The sequence below is a fragment of the Typopeltis vanoorti genome, chromosome 6 (assembly GCF_054136105.1).
Source record: "Typopeltis vanoorti isolate ZY-2024b chromosome 6, IOZ_Tvanoo_1.0, whole genome shotgun sequence".
NCBI lineage: Eukaryota > Metazoa > Arthropoda > Arachnida > Uropygi > Thelyphonidae > Typopeltis > Typopeltis vanoorti.
In genome coordinates, this window is record NC_143554.1 from 24292448 (window position 1) to 24308775 (window position 16328).

General features: G+C 37.4%; 1 protein-coding gene across 6 annotated transcripts in view; it reads right to left on the reverse strand.

Annotated features, from left to right (window-relative positions):
• LOC150105341 (testis-specific serine/threonine-protein kinase 2-like) overlaps positions 1-16328 on the reverse strand; it is a 63523-nt gene that overhangs the window by 17028 nt on the left and 30167 nt on the right. For 2 of the 6 annotated variants that reach the window (XM_090394722.1, XM_090394726.1), the window contains exon 4: positions 14096-14606. The exons of 1 other annotated variant lie outside the window; for it this stretch is intronic. In XM_090394722.1, the coding sequence (XP_090250848.1) occupies positions 14218-14606 (389 nt within the window). In that variant the 3' untranslated portion in view covers positions 14096-14217. Of the gene's footprint in view, positions 1-9666; positions 9754-12706; positions 13276-14095; positions 14607-16328 lie in introns of those variants that run through there. 3 more of the 6 variants (XM_090394724.1, XM_090394725.1, XM_090394723.1) reach the window with 3 other exon arrangements.

Sequence of the window (16328 nt, forward strand, 5' to 3'; positions counted from 1 at the left end):
GGACTCCCTGGAAGTGTTAACTAATAATAATATGGAAGAAACATCAAATAGTAGAACAAAGGGAAGGCACAAGGACTGGGAGTCGGGCAACCCTGGAAGTTGTGTAAGGGTGTGTGTGATGAATAAGAAGGCTAAATGGCAAGTGAATGGAATTTGTCTGAATGAATCCAAAAATCATTCACAAATATGGCACAATCAGCAAAAATGCCATAATGATTCTTCCGTTGTAATATTTCATGAAGTAATATTTTATTTCATATGAAAACTCCTATGAGCCTGCGAGTTTAGGAGTATTTTATAATAATACTGGGGGGGGGGGGGGGGGGGGCTTACGTTCCTGGCGCCTACGGCGCCCAAACCCCGTCTTCCGGATTGGTAGGCCGGTTCTCATTGAATTCTGATGATTCGAATTTTGGATCTCGAATTTAGAATCTCGACACTCTGGGTAGCCCATGAGTTTCAAAAAACGTGACATAAAAAGGCTTATCATTTTATATATATAGGGTAGATATAATGCCGTAACTCCTCTCTAGCAGGATGACCTTTAAGAAAATTCAGATCTCTACGTGTTCCAATTTTGGTTTTAATCAGATAATTTTTATCGGAAAATAACGGTTCAAACTGATATAATTTCATACTGTCTGGATGATATAGGATTTAGATTAAAAATTGCCAAGTCATTCCAATCGGGACCATTTGTAGTAGCAAAATAGGCAAAACAAAGTTAAAAACGAGTTTAGGAGTATTTTATAATAATACTAGGGGGGGGGGGCTACTCCCCTGGTGCCTACGGCGCCCAACCCCCCCACACGTTTTTTAATAACCAAATTTATTGTTCTAATAATTAACAAGGTGAAAGCTAGTAAAAGAGGGAGAGAAAAAAAGAAATTAAGTGAATATCCGAGTTGATTATCCACTGAAAAAAAAAAACTACCGTGCCAATGTGTAGCTTCTTAGAGATAGCAGCCTTTTTCAGAAATATATCGAAGAGTGTTGTAAAATATATTGTTCCTGTGGAGTGTTACATAAATAAAAAGATTAAGGAAGATGAATGTCATAGCGATGTTGTTTCTATAAGAAAAGAGAAGCTTGCAGACGTGACATGCGTGGCTAAGCACATTATGGATTGCAGCATAATTATTGTTCCATACTTGAAAGGAAAATTCATATCACATCGTTTTAAGGACGCTACTGAAGTTATTCCTTTCATAACCTTCATAGAGAGGAAGTAGCAATAATGATTCGGAAATAATTAATTCACAACATCCAATTCAAATGAGTCCCATCAAGAATAATAGGCTTGCGATTAAAAGGAAAAGTAATATAGATAAAATTCATTCAAGTATATATGCTGACTTTTCACATCCGGGAAAGGATTATATTGAATTTTATTGTAAATAGAGATGAGATAACACATAATAGGGAAATCATTATTATAATAAATTTTAAAACTTGAGTGAAGTTGGAGATGCCATGAGCAAGTTCGGCATAGGTAAGAGAAATGAATGAGGGGAGATATGAATTCCTGTAGAGGAAATTAACTAGTTCTTGCAGATACGTTGTTTTTCCAAAGCCGAATGCAAATATGCATGAACCTTCCCCAGCTACCTCTACTAAAAACCGTGTTAATTATATATTAATGAGGGAAATATGGAAAACTTAAGAGTGAAGAATATTAAAATCTTTGAAAAGTGCTGAATCTGACTTGGACCACGCAGCGCCGTTGCTATAGCTTTTGCTGCCCCTCTCAATACACACCAAAAATACTATGAAACGTCAAAATGGCGTATAGGATAAGGTTCAAAGTGTCGCTCGGAGTGGATCGCCCCCTTCTTCCCACTTAGCTATGCCACTGGGACCACGAACTACTTTCGCCCATGGTAGTTTAAATTTAGGCCTAAAAGAAGTAAAACTAAGATTCCTAAATTGAACCCTAATAACTTAGTCATTTATATCCAGAAACAGTACGAAGGAGAAATATCTAACCATACGAGTGGGGGGGGCTGGAAAGTTCTGATAAACACCTAGAACAAAAATGATATTAAAACAACTGATATAACTACAAGAAAGACATTATCACTACTTCATATAACTGGCTAGGATCACTGAAATGTGGAAGAAAAACGACTAAATACAGGTAACTCGTTTATCCGTGTTTTTTGCATATACGTGGTTTTATTTCGGTACATAAGGACTGTCGCTGTTTCCTTTCCAGCGTTGCGGAAACTACCGCCCATTCGGCTTGTTTCGTAACGTCTCCATCCGCTGTACTCTGTGTCCAATTTGGTCTATGCGGTATTGTCTTTATCAGTAAATGACTTAAGCACCTTGATAAAAAAAAAAAAAAACTCTCAAACTTCTAAGCTGATAGATATCCTGGCCTTCTTCGACATGAGATATTCTAAACTGAAAGGAGGGAATGAAAACGTCCTTAAATGTGTATAATCAGAAGTTGAAAACTTCCATTGAGAGATTCTTGAAAAAAAAGCAGCCTTCAACTTCAACATGCCAGCTAAAGGAGATGTGATTACGATGTATTAATCGTGAAAATAAAGAACCACTTTAATAGTTTTGTTTTTTACTTACTGAATGTTTTATTTCCTACTCTCATGATGTATTTTCGATTATATTAATCTTGAAAGATGGAAATTCCGCTCGTTTTGGAACACAACCTATATTATCCCATGTTATATGCCTCCCGTTTTACGCGTTTTCGATATACTTGGCGATTCCCGAGAACGCAATCCCCGTGTATAACTTGCTATCGGTATGTTTAAACATAATAACAATCAAATCAAAGAGATTATACAATAATAACGATAAATTGTCTCAGCAAGCCAAAGCTTATTGTCTTTCTTAGGCCACTAACTCAATAATATCTCTGAAGAGATGTTTAAATATGGAGAGTCAAGCCTAAAAAGAATATTAACACGTATTTAACCAAGGGCCTTTATTCTGGTATGACGTCAAATGACTGGCCAACTGGAAAGATAATTCCAGTTCATAAGAAACGTATCAGACAAGAGTACATGAATTACAGACCGATAACCGTACTCTGTCGCATATTAAATTTTTTTATTACAATTCTGCAAAATCAAATAACCATAATATATGAACAGTCAGTTTATTGGAAGACAGCAAGCTGGATTTAGAAAAATGAATCTATTATTGAGACCATTTTCACCCTAATTGCAAAAATATCCTGAAAAAAAAAAAAGACATTTGATCTTTAAAACTGTATATTGTCAGAAAATCAAAGTACCGGTGCAGTTTGGTAATGTAATTCCACGGCTATTCACTCTCTCACCCTACTTAAATTAGACGATCTTTTTGGAAACCTTAGAAGAAAAAAGAGCTGCAAAAAATACTTTGAACAGAGAAAATATAGAAGAAAATACGCAACATTATAAAAGACTGATAAACAAAACAGAATGTGCAGATCTGCCAAAAATGCTTGGTTGTGAGACAAAGCAAAATGTGTGAAGAAGTCCATAAAAAGAATGAATGATAACAAGATTGCATATAAAAAAATTAACGAAAACCGACCACTAAATGCGAAAGATAAAAATAATATTGAAACTGGAACAGTTCAAGAGAAAAAAAATTGGAAAGAATATTACCATAAACATTCCTCAGGGGCTCACTTTAGTGAGTACGGGCGTAGCAAACCCGAGGTACCTGATGCTGGATCATGGCTTACTTCATGTAATATACGTCTGTTATATTATCTGTAGACTGGTCCCTCCTCTTCCTTGCTTCTTTCTTCTATTCTTGCTCCTTCCCCCGAATGCTATTAGAGTATTCAAGGGGAATCTTTCCCATTTTGCTGTGTCATTTCGTCTTGTGCTAACAGGACATTATCAAACACTGTAACATGATCAGGCCATCAAAAAATGTTCATACCGCATCGTCCGTCGCGCGGGTTACCAAGGGACGCTTCGGGTTTTAGGCAGAGGGACCCGTTCGAAAAATATGTTACAGTTTCCTTAGACACCACTCTGCTAGAGAAAACTCCATCAATGGACCCACTACCCGTTTGGGGAGGTGTTTAGGGGAAGCGCAAAGAAATGGTTCTGCAAAAGGACGGAAATGGCAACGACAATGGCACAGACTATGGCTTTAGGCAACTGAAACATCTCTCTGACAGGGAAGGAGTTGGAACTGACCGAGGAAGCCAAGCGTTGCCGGCTAGACTTAGTCGAGTTTTCTTCGACCAAGAGGAGAGGCTCTGGAACTGTCGAACTGGATAAGGGGTGGAAGCTCTACTACTCTGGTGTGAGCCCGACAATGTCTACTCAGGCGGGTGTGGGGATACTCACAAGCCCCCAGCTGTCAGACTGTGTTGCTGAGTGGATCCCATTGGGGGGACGGGTATGTGTGTTAAGGCTTCAGATGAAAAACCATGATTTGGCTGTGGTGCAAGCCTATGCAACTAATCTGGAGTCAGAATACTCTGCCTTCCTAGAGGAAGTGGATGCTGCTTTTGACAGGGTGGCGGACATGGAGTCAGTCCTGCTAATGGGTGACTTTAATGCACATGTTGGAACAGATAACCAGACATGGAGGGGTGTGGTTGGGAGGAACGGCGACCCTGACCTTAACGCGAATGGGTTGAAATTATTGGACTTCTGCTGTATTAACAGCTTGTCCATAATGAATACCTTCTTCCAGCACCGAGAAGTCCATAAGAATACCTGGTACAGGGATACACTAGAAAAAAGGTCTCTGATTAACTTCTTTATAGTCTCAGCAGACCTATAAGTGTTGGACATTCGTGTGAGGAGAGGGGCAGAACTGTCAACTGACACCATCTTGTTGTGTGCACTCTACAGCTTCAGAAACCAGATGCTACCATCAACGCTGGTACGCCTAAGCAGCTATACCGCGTGAAATGGGAGGCATTGGAAAATGAGGCTATGAGGAAGAATTTTGCAGATGACATTTCCTCCAGGTTCAAAGAGATTTCCAAGCATACTGGAGATGTTGAGGACGAGGAGTGGAACTGTTCAGAACAGCTGTCACTGCCTCTGCGCACTCATGCTGTGGCAGAAAGCGGCTCGGCGTGGCAACGGGCAGTGAGAAAAGGACACCTTGGTGGAACCAAGGAGTCCAAAAAAAACTGTCCGGGCAAAAAAGGAGTCCTACCTAACATGGCTTAGGATCAGGTCACCTGAGATGCGTTTGTAGTATGCTGAGGCAAGAAAAGCTGCTGCTGAGGCAGTAAAGACAGCAAAGCGGAAGGCTTGGGAATCCTTTGGAGAAAGATTAGACTCATCCTATGCAAATGCAAACAGAGTATTCTGGCAGACCATCCGCCGCCTTCGAGGGAGGAAATCGTGCACAGCAAGGGCAATTAAGGCCTCTGATGGTGCACTTTTAACAACCGAGAAGGATATCCTCCACAGATGGAGGGAATACTTTGAGAGCCTTCTTAACTCGGGTGGTCCAGCAGTTGTGGACATCCAAGAGATGCAGATCGGAGCAATGACTAGTCTCACAGCAGAAGAGGTCCATTTAGCAATAAAATCACTAAAATCAGGCAAGGCTGCTGCTGCTGATGGAATTTGGCTCGACATGCTAAAAGCCTTAAATCGAGACGGTGTTCTGGCTGACTCGAGTGTGTCAGGCTGCTTGGATATCTGGGCGAGCACCAAAGCAATGGCAGACAGGCATGATAATACCAGTCTTCAAGAAGGGAGACTAGGAGGATTGCAGTAACTATCGTGGCATCTCTCTGCTCAGCCTGCCTGGGAAAGTGTATGCTAGGTGCTTGGAAAGATGGTGTTGGAGCATAGTTGATTCAAAGTTCCAGGAAGAACAATGTGGCTTTCGTCCTGGTAGAAGTACAACTGACCAAATCTTCTCTTTAAGGCAAGTCTTTGAGAAATCTTGGGAATATGCCAAGAATGTCTGCACATGTTTTGTGGACTTGGAGAAGGCATATGACCGGGTTCCTCGGGATAAGCTTTGGCAAGTAGTACAAGATTATGGAATGGATGGCCAGCTATTAGCTGCCATCAAGTCCCTGTATGAATGCCCAGAGTTTTGTGTCAGGGTAAACAGCACAAAGTCTGAACCTTTCACAGTCTCCTTTGGCCTCCGCCAAGGGTGTGTTCTGTCACCCCTCCTTTTCATAATATTTATGAACTGGATTGATAGGCACAGCCGAGGCAGTGAGTGTGTCAGAATTGGAAGATGTAGCATTGGACGTCTGCTTTATTCAGATGACCTAGTTTTGCTTAGCTCTTCCACAGATGACCTCCAATGGACCCTGGATAGGTTTGTAGCTGTTTGTGCAGATACTGGAATGAAGATCAGTGTGGCCAAAACTGAAACATTTGTGGTCTCAAGACAACCATCCCAGTGCACTCTACATGTAAGTGGAGTCCCAATGAGGCAGGTGGAAAAGTTTAAATACCTTGGGTCCATATTCACGAACGATGGAGTGGGACGTAGAGCTAGATACTCGAATTGGCTTAGTAAGCTCAATATTGCGGGAGCTTGGCCATTCGGTAGTATTGAAGCTGGAGTTAAGCCAGAAGGCAAAGCTGGCTGTCTTCAATACAGTCTATGTCCCCATCCTCACCTATGGTCATGAGAGTTGGGTAATGACAGAAAGAATGCGGGCACGAATCCAAGCGGCTGAAATGAGGTTCCTTCGAGGGGTTGCTGGGCTGACAAGACTCGACAGAGTCAAAAGCTCTGCAGTTTGGGAAACCCTCAATACTCAACCGCTGATTCTCCGTGTTGAGAGATCACAGTTACGTTGGTACGGGCACCTGGTCGGAATGCCACAAGAGAGGCTCCCGCAGTAGACCCTCTTTGTCAAGCAAGAGGGTGGAAGGCCAAGGACTCACTGGATAGATTATATCCAAAACCTTGGGTGGATACGTTTGGGAATCCCAAAACAAATGAAGAGACGGAAATAGAAAAAGCACTATTTATAATAAAAGAAGATATTTTGAATGCAATAAACCAAATATATATATATATAGAACTTTTTTTTAACTTGGGTATACTATGTTAAAGATACCAAGCAACTTTATAAGCTAGGTTTTAATCCTTTTTTCCGAAGTAAGCAAACAGACAAATAAGTCAAGTTTGCGCCTGCACGTAGTGCAAGTCTTAGGCAAAGGCGGAGTAAGCTCCGATCACTTTCATTAGTATTTTCCTCTAATGCAAGGCACATCCCCTTGCAGAGATGTATGATGCTATGCATTAAAGGTAAGGGCCACTATCCAGACCGGTTTCGACCTTTATTGAGGTCTCATCAGTGGGAGGCAGACCATAAAAATGTTGCATTAGGGGAAAATACTAAGGAAAGTGATCGGATCTTACTCCACCTTTACCAAGAGTTGCTTCAGACTTGCACTACGTGCAGGTGCAAACTTGGCTTACTTGGGAAAAAAGGATTAAAACCTAGCTTATAAAATTGCTTGGTATATTTAATATATGGATGAAATTCCATATGACTGAAAAACAGGCCTCATAATACCAATTTTCAAAAAGGGAGATAAACGAAGATGTCAAAATTATAAACCCAGTAAGTTCAATATTCAGACTTATTATGCAAAATAGAATCCAGACTGTAATAAATGAGACTAATAAATGGGAATAGAAAATCAAGCACGTTTCAGGCCTAGATGGTCTACTATAGACTATATTTTTACAGTTAATACTATGGCTGAAAAGTACTGGGAATACAACTTATCTATATACGCAATTTTATTGATTTCAAACTATCATTTTGACAGGAACAAAGTGATAACCATCTTAAAATCTATATCTTTAGATTCAGAAATACAAAGCTTTATTACAGATTATTATAAAGACAGAACTGTCAGATTTATAAAAACAGACAAATTCAAAGTAGAAAATGGAGTTATGCAGGGTTGCCCACTCTCACCAGATTTATTTACTATTTATCTCGAAGAAATATGCAAAACCATAGCCGAAGAACCAGTTCTACAAATAAATGGCACGAATATCAATTGTTAAATATACAGAGGATACTATTCTTGCTAGAATACAATTGGAAAAGACAATAAAATTTTTAAATGAAGAATGCAAAACTTTTGAAATGAAAATTAATCTAAGCAAAACTGAAACAGTGAAAATAAGAAGAGAAGAGAGAAAAAAATTTAATAAACTTAGAAAATCATATACTTGAACAAACAAAGCAATTTACATATCTCGGCAGTCTCATTACTCATAACCTCGACAACACAGAAACAGTAAAATACCGACTCAAGAAAGGATGGTCTATGCATAAATTAAACGAAACACGGAAAAATAACAGCATTTCAAAAAGCCTCAAACTAAACCTATAAAACCATTATTATATCTATGGCAATGCATGAGACTCAATCAGAAAGAAATACAGAAAATCAGAGCATTCGAAATGAAATGCTGAAGAAAAATAAGACTCACTGGTCAGAATACAAAACAAATGAGCTATGATATCTTCACATTGTTTAATCACGAATTAAACGATAGCGAAGATATCATAGCTATAATTCTTAAACAGCAATTTAAGATTGTCTGGACACCTCCATAGAATGTCTTCTCAGAGATGACCAAATATAGTCTTGAATGGAATCATTGGAGGAAGTTGATCAAAGGCATACCAAAAAGAATTTGGCTACAGTCTTTGAAGGAAAGGTTACAATTATCCACCTTCGGAGAGATGACAAATATGGAGCCAGATGATAAATTTTTTTTCATAGGAGATTCAAACCAATCATATGACGGTTGAGAAAAAGTAGCATTAAATAATGCAACAGAGGGAAAAGAAAGGAATAATAAAAGGCTGCAATATATCATCATCATCATGCGTATCAAGGATTTAGGCCTAGCATGGCCTGTTCCGGCCTTGGAAATCATCGTTGGATCGTTTAAGAGGACGTCCTGGTTTTCTTCTTCCTAATGACTTGTACTTTAAAGCTTGTTTTGGTTATCTTTCTGTTTTCATTCTTTGAACGTGTTCCATCAATTTATATTTATATTTTTTAATTTTTTCTATTACTGGTTCTTGGTTTAATTCTTACATAATTTCTTCATTTCTTTTGTGATCAAATAGGGTATACTTTGCAGTTTTTCTCATAAACTTCATTTCTACTGTTATTAATCTTTGTCTTTTTGTATCACTGATATAAAATATGCACGACGTTGTAATAATTGCAAATACTTAAACAAATCTTTAGTATCAAATAACAAAATTAGAAGAAACCTGTAACAAATGTCAATATCGACAGAACAAAAACAGTAAACATCGACAAATAATAGAATAAATAAATGCTGCATTGTCCTAGCGAATACTCAAAGAATGTGCTCAAGGGAACAGCAATGGGTGCTGTTTTACAGTATGTGTGGTAAATAATATAAACACATAAAATGTTTTTAGCAATTAGAAATTTGAAGTTAAAATAGAAATCACAAGCAAATACGATGTCGAATTTCTTGCTTATTTTTTTTTTCTATTATAATATGCTTATGCATATTATAATAAACCTGCGGTGCTCTGCCCTTGCTGACATGCGTCCACGCTAAAAAGGGGTAAAAGTTAAGTATTATATAATCAATTGCAGGCATGTCTTTATTTGCGCGTTTTTATTTTAATATTCAATAAACAAATTTTATTCGGGATGCCTAATGCCGTTTGCTTACCGCAAGTCCACGTAGGGCTACCGAAACAAAACAACAAAAGATGAACATTGCTTATGGTCAGGGCCGATCCGAGAGTATCTGATACCCCTGGGCAAAAAAATTAAATAAAAAAATTTAGGCGCCCCTATACATTGTCGCTATATATATATATATATATATTGTCATACTCACACAAGCACACGTACACATGTGGATATTTATAAAAATAATATCATTATGAACATTAAAAAAATTATTAATCAAAACCAATATATTTGTATACATATATGATTACTCTTAATATCTGTATAGCAAGAAAATTATTACATCTTAAATACAAAAATTATGAAAAATTAATCTTTCGGGCTTTTGCTTTGGCAAAGTTTTGAATTAATTCATGTATATTGATTGTAGATGCAATTTCATGCTCTATATAGATATTATTGCTAGACCAGTGAGTCGTTCCTGAGCGATCTTAGAGCTTATCGCCCCTAGGCGATTGCATAGGTCGCCTAATGATAAAACCGGCCCTGTTTATGGTGTTGGAATAAAACTAATAAATTTACTTCCGAAAGGCAAGTTTTTTTTTAAATTCAGGATCCATTGCAGTAATTAAAGAAGAGAAAAATAATAAATTTGTTACATTAAAACAAGAAAAGAAAGAAAAAAATCTAGATAGCTCTAGAATAGACCAGCCAGAATGTGTATTCATTAGGATATTTGCATTCTGGTTATCTAGTGTAGGAACATTTGCAAAATTTTGAGCTCTTTGTGGGCAGTTACGGATTGTTCCCTATCATAGGGGTTAAAACTTAAAATGTTAGATCAAATTTTTTTCAAGGTGACTAATTTTTTATTTTTTAAATCAGTATTAGCATCAAAGAGAACCTCTTAAGTATAAACGAAAATGACAACAAAGGAAGCCACTTAGAAACTTTTTGGTTTGCTTCCTACTCTGGGAAACCGCTAGATTAGGTGTATGCTATGCTGTACAGCTTATTAAGAGGATTTTCATCCTGTGTGTTTGTATTTTGTCTGTCATACATTTTTAAATGTTATAACTTAAATTTCTTCTTATGTTTTATTCCCCCCCCCGCGGAAACTTCGGTTTTATAGAGTTTTGTCTCTTTTTATACTTATTTGATAGCCCATAATAGACACAATATAAAAAGAAACAATCGACTGATGTGTAGGAATTTTCTCTGTAAATATGAATAGACAGTTTGGGCAAAACACAGATAGCAAAGTAATTCAACAAATAAAAAGGGCCATTACGGAAACTTAGTCGTCTCGTCACCGCAGTCATCAACTGTTCAAGATTGATCCTGTCTAACATTGACCATTCTACAAGATGAATGCATTGCAGAGGCTTAGCTTTCGGCTTCTGCATCACCTTCTTGTTGAAAAGAAACCGATTATTTATGGAATCCAAATATCAGAATTTCAGTTTGTAATCCGATGGTTAATTTAGCTTGGTTTTTTTTTTTTTTTTTGTCGATTTCAGTCTTCATTTACATGCTTGCTATGCAACTTTGGTATCGTGTAAAAAAAAAAAGTGAAAAGCATGATTTGGTGTTTTAAATAATTAAAAAAAAAACCTCATTAAACCGTCAGTTTGACTTGCATCCATTAAAACACTTTCCTTCTTTGAAACGTTATAAGATCATACCTAGAAATATATGTAGTAGTTTCAGAAGGTATCTGAAAATAACGAAACATGATTTAGATTCCAACCAGTATTAATAAAAAGATTAAGATGCTCAGAAAAGCTGTTTTGGTTAAGAAAGAATTGGCACAAATACCAGTTCTTTCTCTTAATATGTTACTGTTTGACGCAGCATATACTGTGCTGAAAATACTTTTAGTTTTGATTATACTTTCCATTTTCTGAGTGACGAAAAACCCTAGTTTACGAGTGAAAAACCTTCTACTTCCAAATGAGACTGGCTAACTCACCTTTAGTCGAAACAGACCAGATAAGGGTTCCTCATGTTATGGACGGGAATCGAGCTTTGAGATAGAACTACAGTATGGTATGGTGTATTGTAGAAAGAATTGCATTATGCAGAAGTGTTGCATATCCGTCGGAATTCATCTCTCCGGGCATCTACAACTAAAAGTCAGACCGCTGTCAGAGAAACAGCTCTAGGCTATTGCACCTCCACTACCACTAAATTTCACAGCTGGAATGATGTACTCTGGTATTAGCCGTTTCTCGCAGAAATCTGTCACACTCACACTTCTTTAGTCGGTCATAAAAAGAATGGTTCACTGCTCACTTTTATGGACTTTGCTCTAGGAACTAGTCATGAAGTATTCACTGTTGATTGCTATAGGCGATGTTTGGTTAATGTGTGCTACGTTTACGTAGATATTGAGACTCAGAAGGGATTTATGTAGTGTCCTACCATTAATCTGAATTCCCGTGGAAAATACTTGCACCCCGGATTGATGTTTCCGCATCAATTCTTTACTTTCTTAGGTTTTTGTGCGTTTCGTGACAGAGTTAATATCCTAATTGCACTCTTTTGCTACTGTCATTAACGGATAAGCTAGTGATACAGAAACGACAGAAATATACATATCAGTATATTTTATTTCAAAATATTTGAAATTTCTAACATAATGTATGTAGTTTGAACAGTTATTCGTGAGTATATAAAAATCTCATCTGAAAAATTAATCGTGTGCCATATACAAACCAATAAGCATGTCTTCAAAAATGTGAGCCACTAGGCTGCCTCATTACATGAAGTTATGCTCAGGGAATGTTGCCACGATTTTACGTTTCTTCTTAAATTAAACTTTAGCCATGCGAAGGCTTGGGCTAGAACATTCTTCCCTGCAGAATTTCAAATTATTACGTACTCAATACATGCATAATACTTCCTTGTCTAGAAGCAGACTGTCTAGTTATATTATTAGTAATCTCTGCTGTAAGCATATGGACAAATCACGTTAAAACATCATTCAAGAAAGACACTGTTCTGTGTGAGTATTCCACACAGAACAGTGTACTTAGTATCTTCTTACCGAGAAGAAAACAGTAACAACATTCAGGAACTTTATATTTATGACAGAAGATTTTATTTTATGTTTTTTTTTTTTTTCCCAAAATACATCCTATCTATTTAAAGTCTTGTTTTTCGTTATAACCAAATCACCATCGTGTATTTTCAGGATTAACCGATAGGTATTCTTCACTTTTGTCAACCATCTGTATGAACATATGTTTAAGAATTCTTTTTCACTTTCTCTTATGCGATTTTTGTCCGTGCCTTTCCTCAACTTCAGTTTGCATCCACTTGTCGTTGATTATTTGGTCGACGATGGCCCTTCTCGTAACGTCTGGTTCTAGCATGTGTCGAATGAGGTCTTTACAAGATACTGCTATTCCACTTCCTATGCCTGGGAAAGAGAGTTTACGCTTCAACTGATTCTTGACCATCAGCTTAACGTTCGAGTCATCATACGGCATGCAACCCACTACCATGATGTAGAGCACGCATCCCAGACTCCAAACGTCATACATCTTAGGATTGTAGGGCGTTCCCATCAGCACTTCTGGGGCTGCGTAGGCTGTACTACCGCAAAAGGTCTCGCTCAGTATTCGTTTTCCGTTTTTGTCCACTAGGAAGAAATAGGAATATTTTAATATTGGATTGGATGAACTGAGTAACTTTCGAACTAAATTTCCTCATGCATATGCAGTCCTCGTTTAGTTCCTTTTAATAAAATTTATCTGTATTATAATTCGTTAATGAACATAATTAAGATGGTGTTTAAGTTCAGAGTGTTAAGAATCGCTTCACTCGCCCACTCTCTACCGAGCGGTTTATGATAGTTAAATATATCTGCTGTCATAAACTATTTCCTACTTTGACATGGTTTCAAGAGTTAAGCTTAGTCCATTCCTAAATGATGTTAATCTTAGAGGAGGTTGTTTCTAGGAAGTGCGAAAATAGGGGGAAAAATTGTAGAATAATGTCACGTAACAGTTCCAAAGCACTTTAAAAATAAATAAATAATAATAAATAAATAAAATAAAAAATATTTTTCAAAACACATCGAATACAACAATAAAATTTGAACTTTTGAGGGTAAAATTATGAATACGAACAAATCCAGTTACATTAATTCGAGTGAGTAATATACTGATTTTAAAAAATAACATTTATATTGAAATTTAAAGACAATTTTTTTAAAAACTTATAATGTGACGGAGAGAAAGAGAAATCTGAAGCTCTGTAACACTTTGTCCAAGCACAACGTGACGCACATTTTCTCCACGCCTTTTTTTTTTTAGGTTTACTTTTCTCTCATGCCCTTAAAATACTAATATCAGATAAAATAAACAAAGAATGTCAAAATTATTAGTTGTTGAGCAAACCCCCACTTCAAGTGTGCATATTATGTACAACGTAAGCTCTAGGAGCCAAACACCACTTCGTATAGCATAAACATTTATTTAATCCTTCTTTCGGTTACATCTTCCCACTTTAGTATTTAACTTATTACATTCAAACAACATTTATGTAAGTTCAGTAATTATTACAGTCGAATTCAAAGCGTTTAAAAGTTTCTTGTCTTCCATAACGAATTCTCATCCTTTTTTTCTTCACCCACTTGCATCCCTTCGTCTCTTTTTATTTGGTCCACGGTTGCTCGTTTCGTAATGTCTGGTTCTAACATATGACGTATCAGTTCTTTGCAAGATTGACATATCAGATTTGTCACACCTGGGAATTTGAGTTTACGCTTCATTTGATTTTTGACCATCATGCTAACGTTAGAATCATCAAAAGGCATCGAGCCCGTCACCATAATGTAGAGTACGCATCCCAGACTCCAGATGTCATACATCTTGGAGTTGTAAGGTGTTCCCATCAACACTTCTGGAGCGGCGTAAGCTGTACTACCGCAATAGGTTTTGCTTAGAATACGTTTCCCAGCCGCGTCCACTAAGGTAATAAACAGAAGAAAAATTATACTGAGTGAACTCGAATCCCAACGAATGGAAATTTCTTATAATACCTTTTGCATCTGTAGAGACCATGGCTGTAATATTTGTATTAACATTCAGATGTTATAAGTTAACTCAGCTTTTATACCGGCGCAACCACCAGTGTTTACTTTAATGTATTTCCATTCACGAAGAATTAATTTTGTTATATGAAAAACAAGCGGAGCAAAGTGATCAGCGTAGATGCATGATATTACACTTGCTTTGTTAAAGGCATGAAGTAATTTGTAATACAGTATACCCTGGCTTTACGACCGCTCATTTTAACGATCCTGTGTTTTTACAACTGGTAAAAAAAAATCCATTATGATTTATGAAATGCGAGTCCCCTAAAGCGATGCGATCGCAATGCGTATACAATTGCAGTAATTTTTATTAAATCTGTTTTTTTTTTTTTTCTTCTTCTCTCTTTTCTCTCTTTTTTTTTATTTTGCCCTGCCGGTAGCTGTCCAAAGATACGCAGGACTTGAGTCAATAGCAGGGATGGCCAGCTACGCGTCCTTTTGGAGCCAAAATAATTTCGGTAAGACTTAGAAGAGCCACAACCTTTGACCAATGCGAGTAAGTGAGTGAGTGAGTGTGCGCATGGCGAGGTACTAACGAGCTTGTAAGAACTGCTTTGACTAATTACACACCTAATTTTAAGTCGCATACTAAGAAAATTGATACAAGGAAGGCCTCTACTAGTAAATAAGTAATTCAAATTATTGTGTTTCGACTTTAAAATTATCCTATTTGTTCAAAGTAAACTTCATTTAATGTGTTTCGACTTACACTTTTTTATTAACTCTGTTTTTTTTCTCTCTTTTTTTTATTTTGTTCCTTTTTTTGTTGTCTCCTCTTCTCTTTTTGTTATTTTTTCCTGGTAGATCGAGAGAAGCCGCGTGACGCGAGCCACATGCGGCTCGCGAACCATTGTGGCCACCCCTGGTCTGTAGCATACAACTGAGAATGAAACACGTTTACTAGTATAATTGAATCCGCGTGGTTTAATTTTTATCCAGTAACTAAGTTTTATGTCGCCAAATACTGTATTCATATTTGTGTAGGAAAAAAATAAACGTCGATGTGCCCAAGATCACTTCACAGCGTAGACAAAATTAAAACTAAAACCTTTAGCGCCGGCCTGGTTGATCGAGTGGTTAGCGTATCCGCTCTCCAGGGGCTGCAGGTTCGAATCCCGCCAAGGGCATGAATGTTTGTGATTGTCCTACTAACCAATTACTATATGCACTGCTGTGACCTGTATCCTGGCGTAGTATGACATTTGATGTCTTTGTGGCATAAAAAATCAACACACAAAACCTTTGGTTGAAGCGAATGTTGTAATTTGACTCATTTGTCAGTTTAATGTAAAATTTTAAATTATTTTAAAATGATGATATAAGGTTCAAACTGCATTCCCAGGAACGTAACTCCAATTCCTGACATAGCTTACGGGAAATTAGGGTCCGATTTACGACGGTTTCAAGGAACCATTTAGGTTGTAAAAGTGGGATGTACTGTATTAATAGCACCTTCTCATGTTGCATAAACTCATTCCGTTGTGCGTGCACGTGCATATACCTGCCTTTGTAATTCTGTCGCTCTGCGTCTACTTTTATATAGGTACAATTTCGTTATTCTCACTACTCTTCATGGAGCTGTGATACGGCTTAAA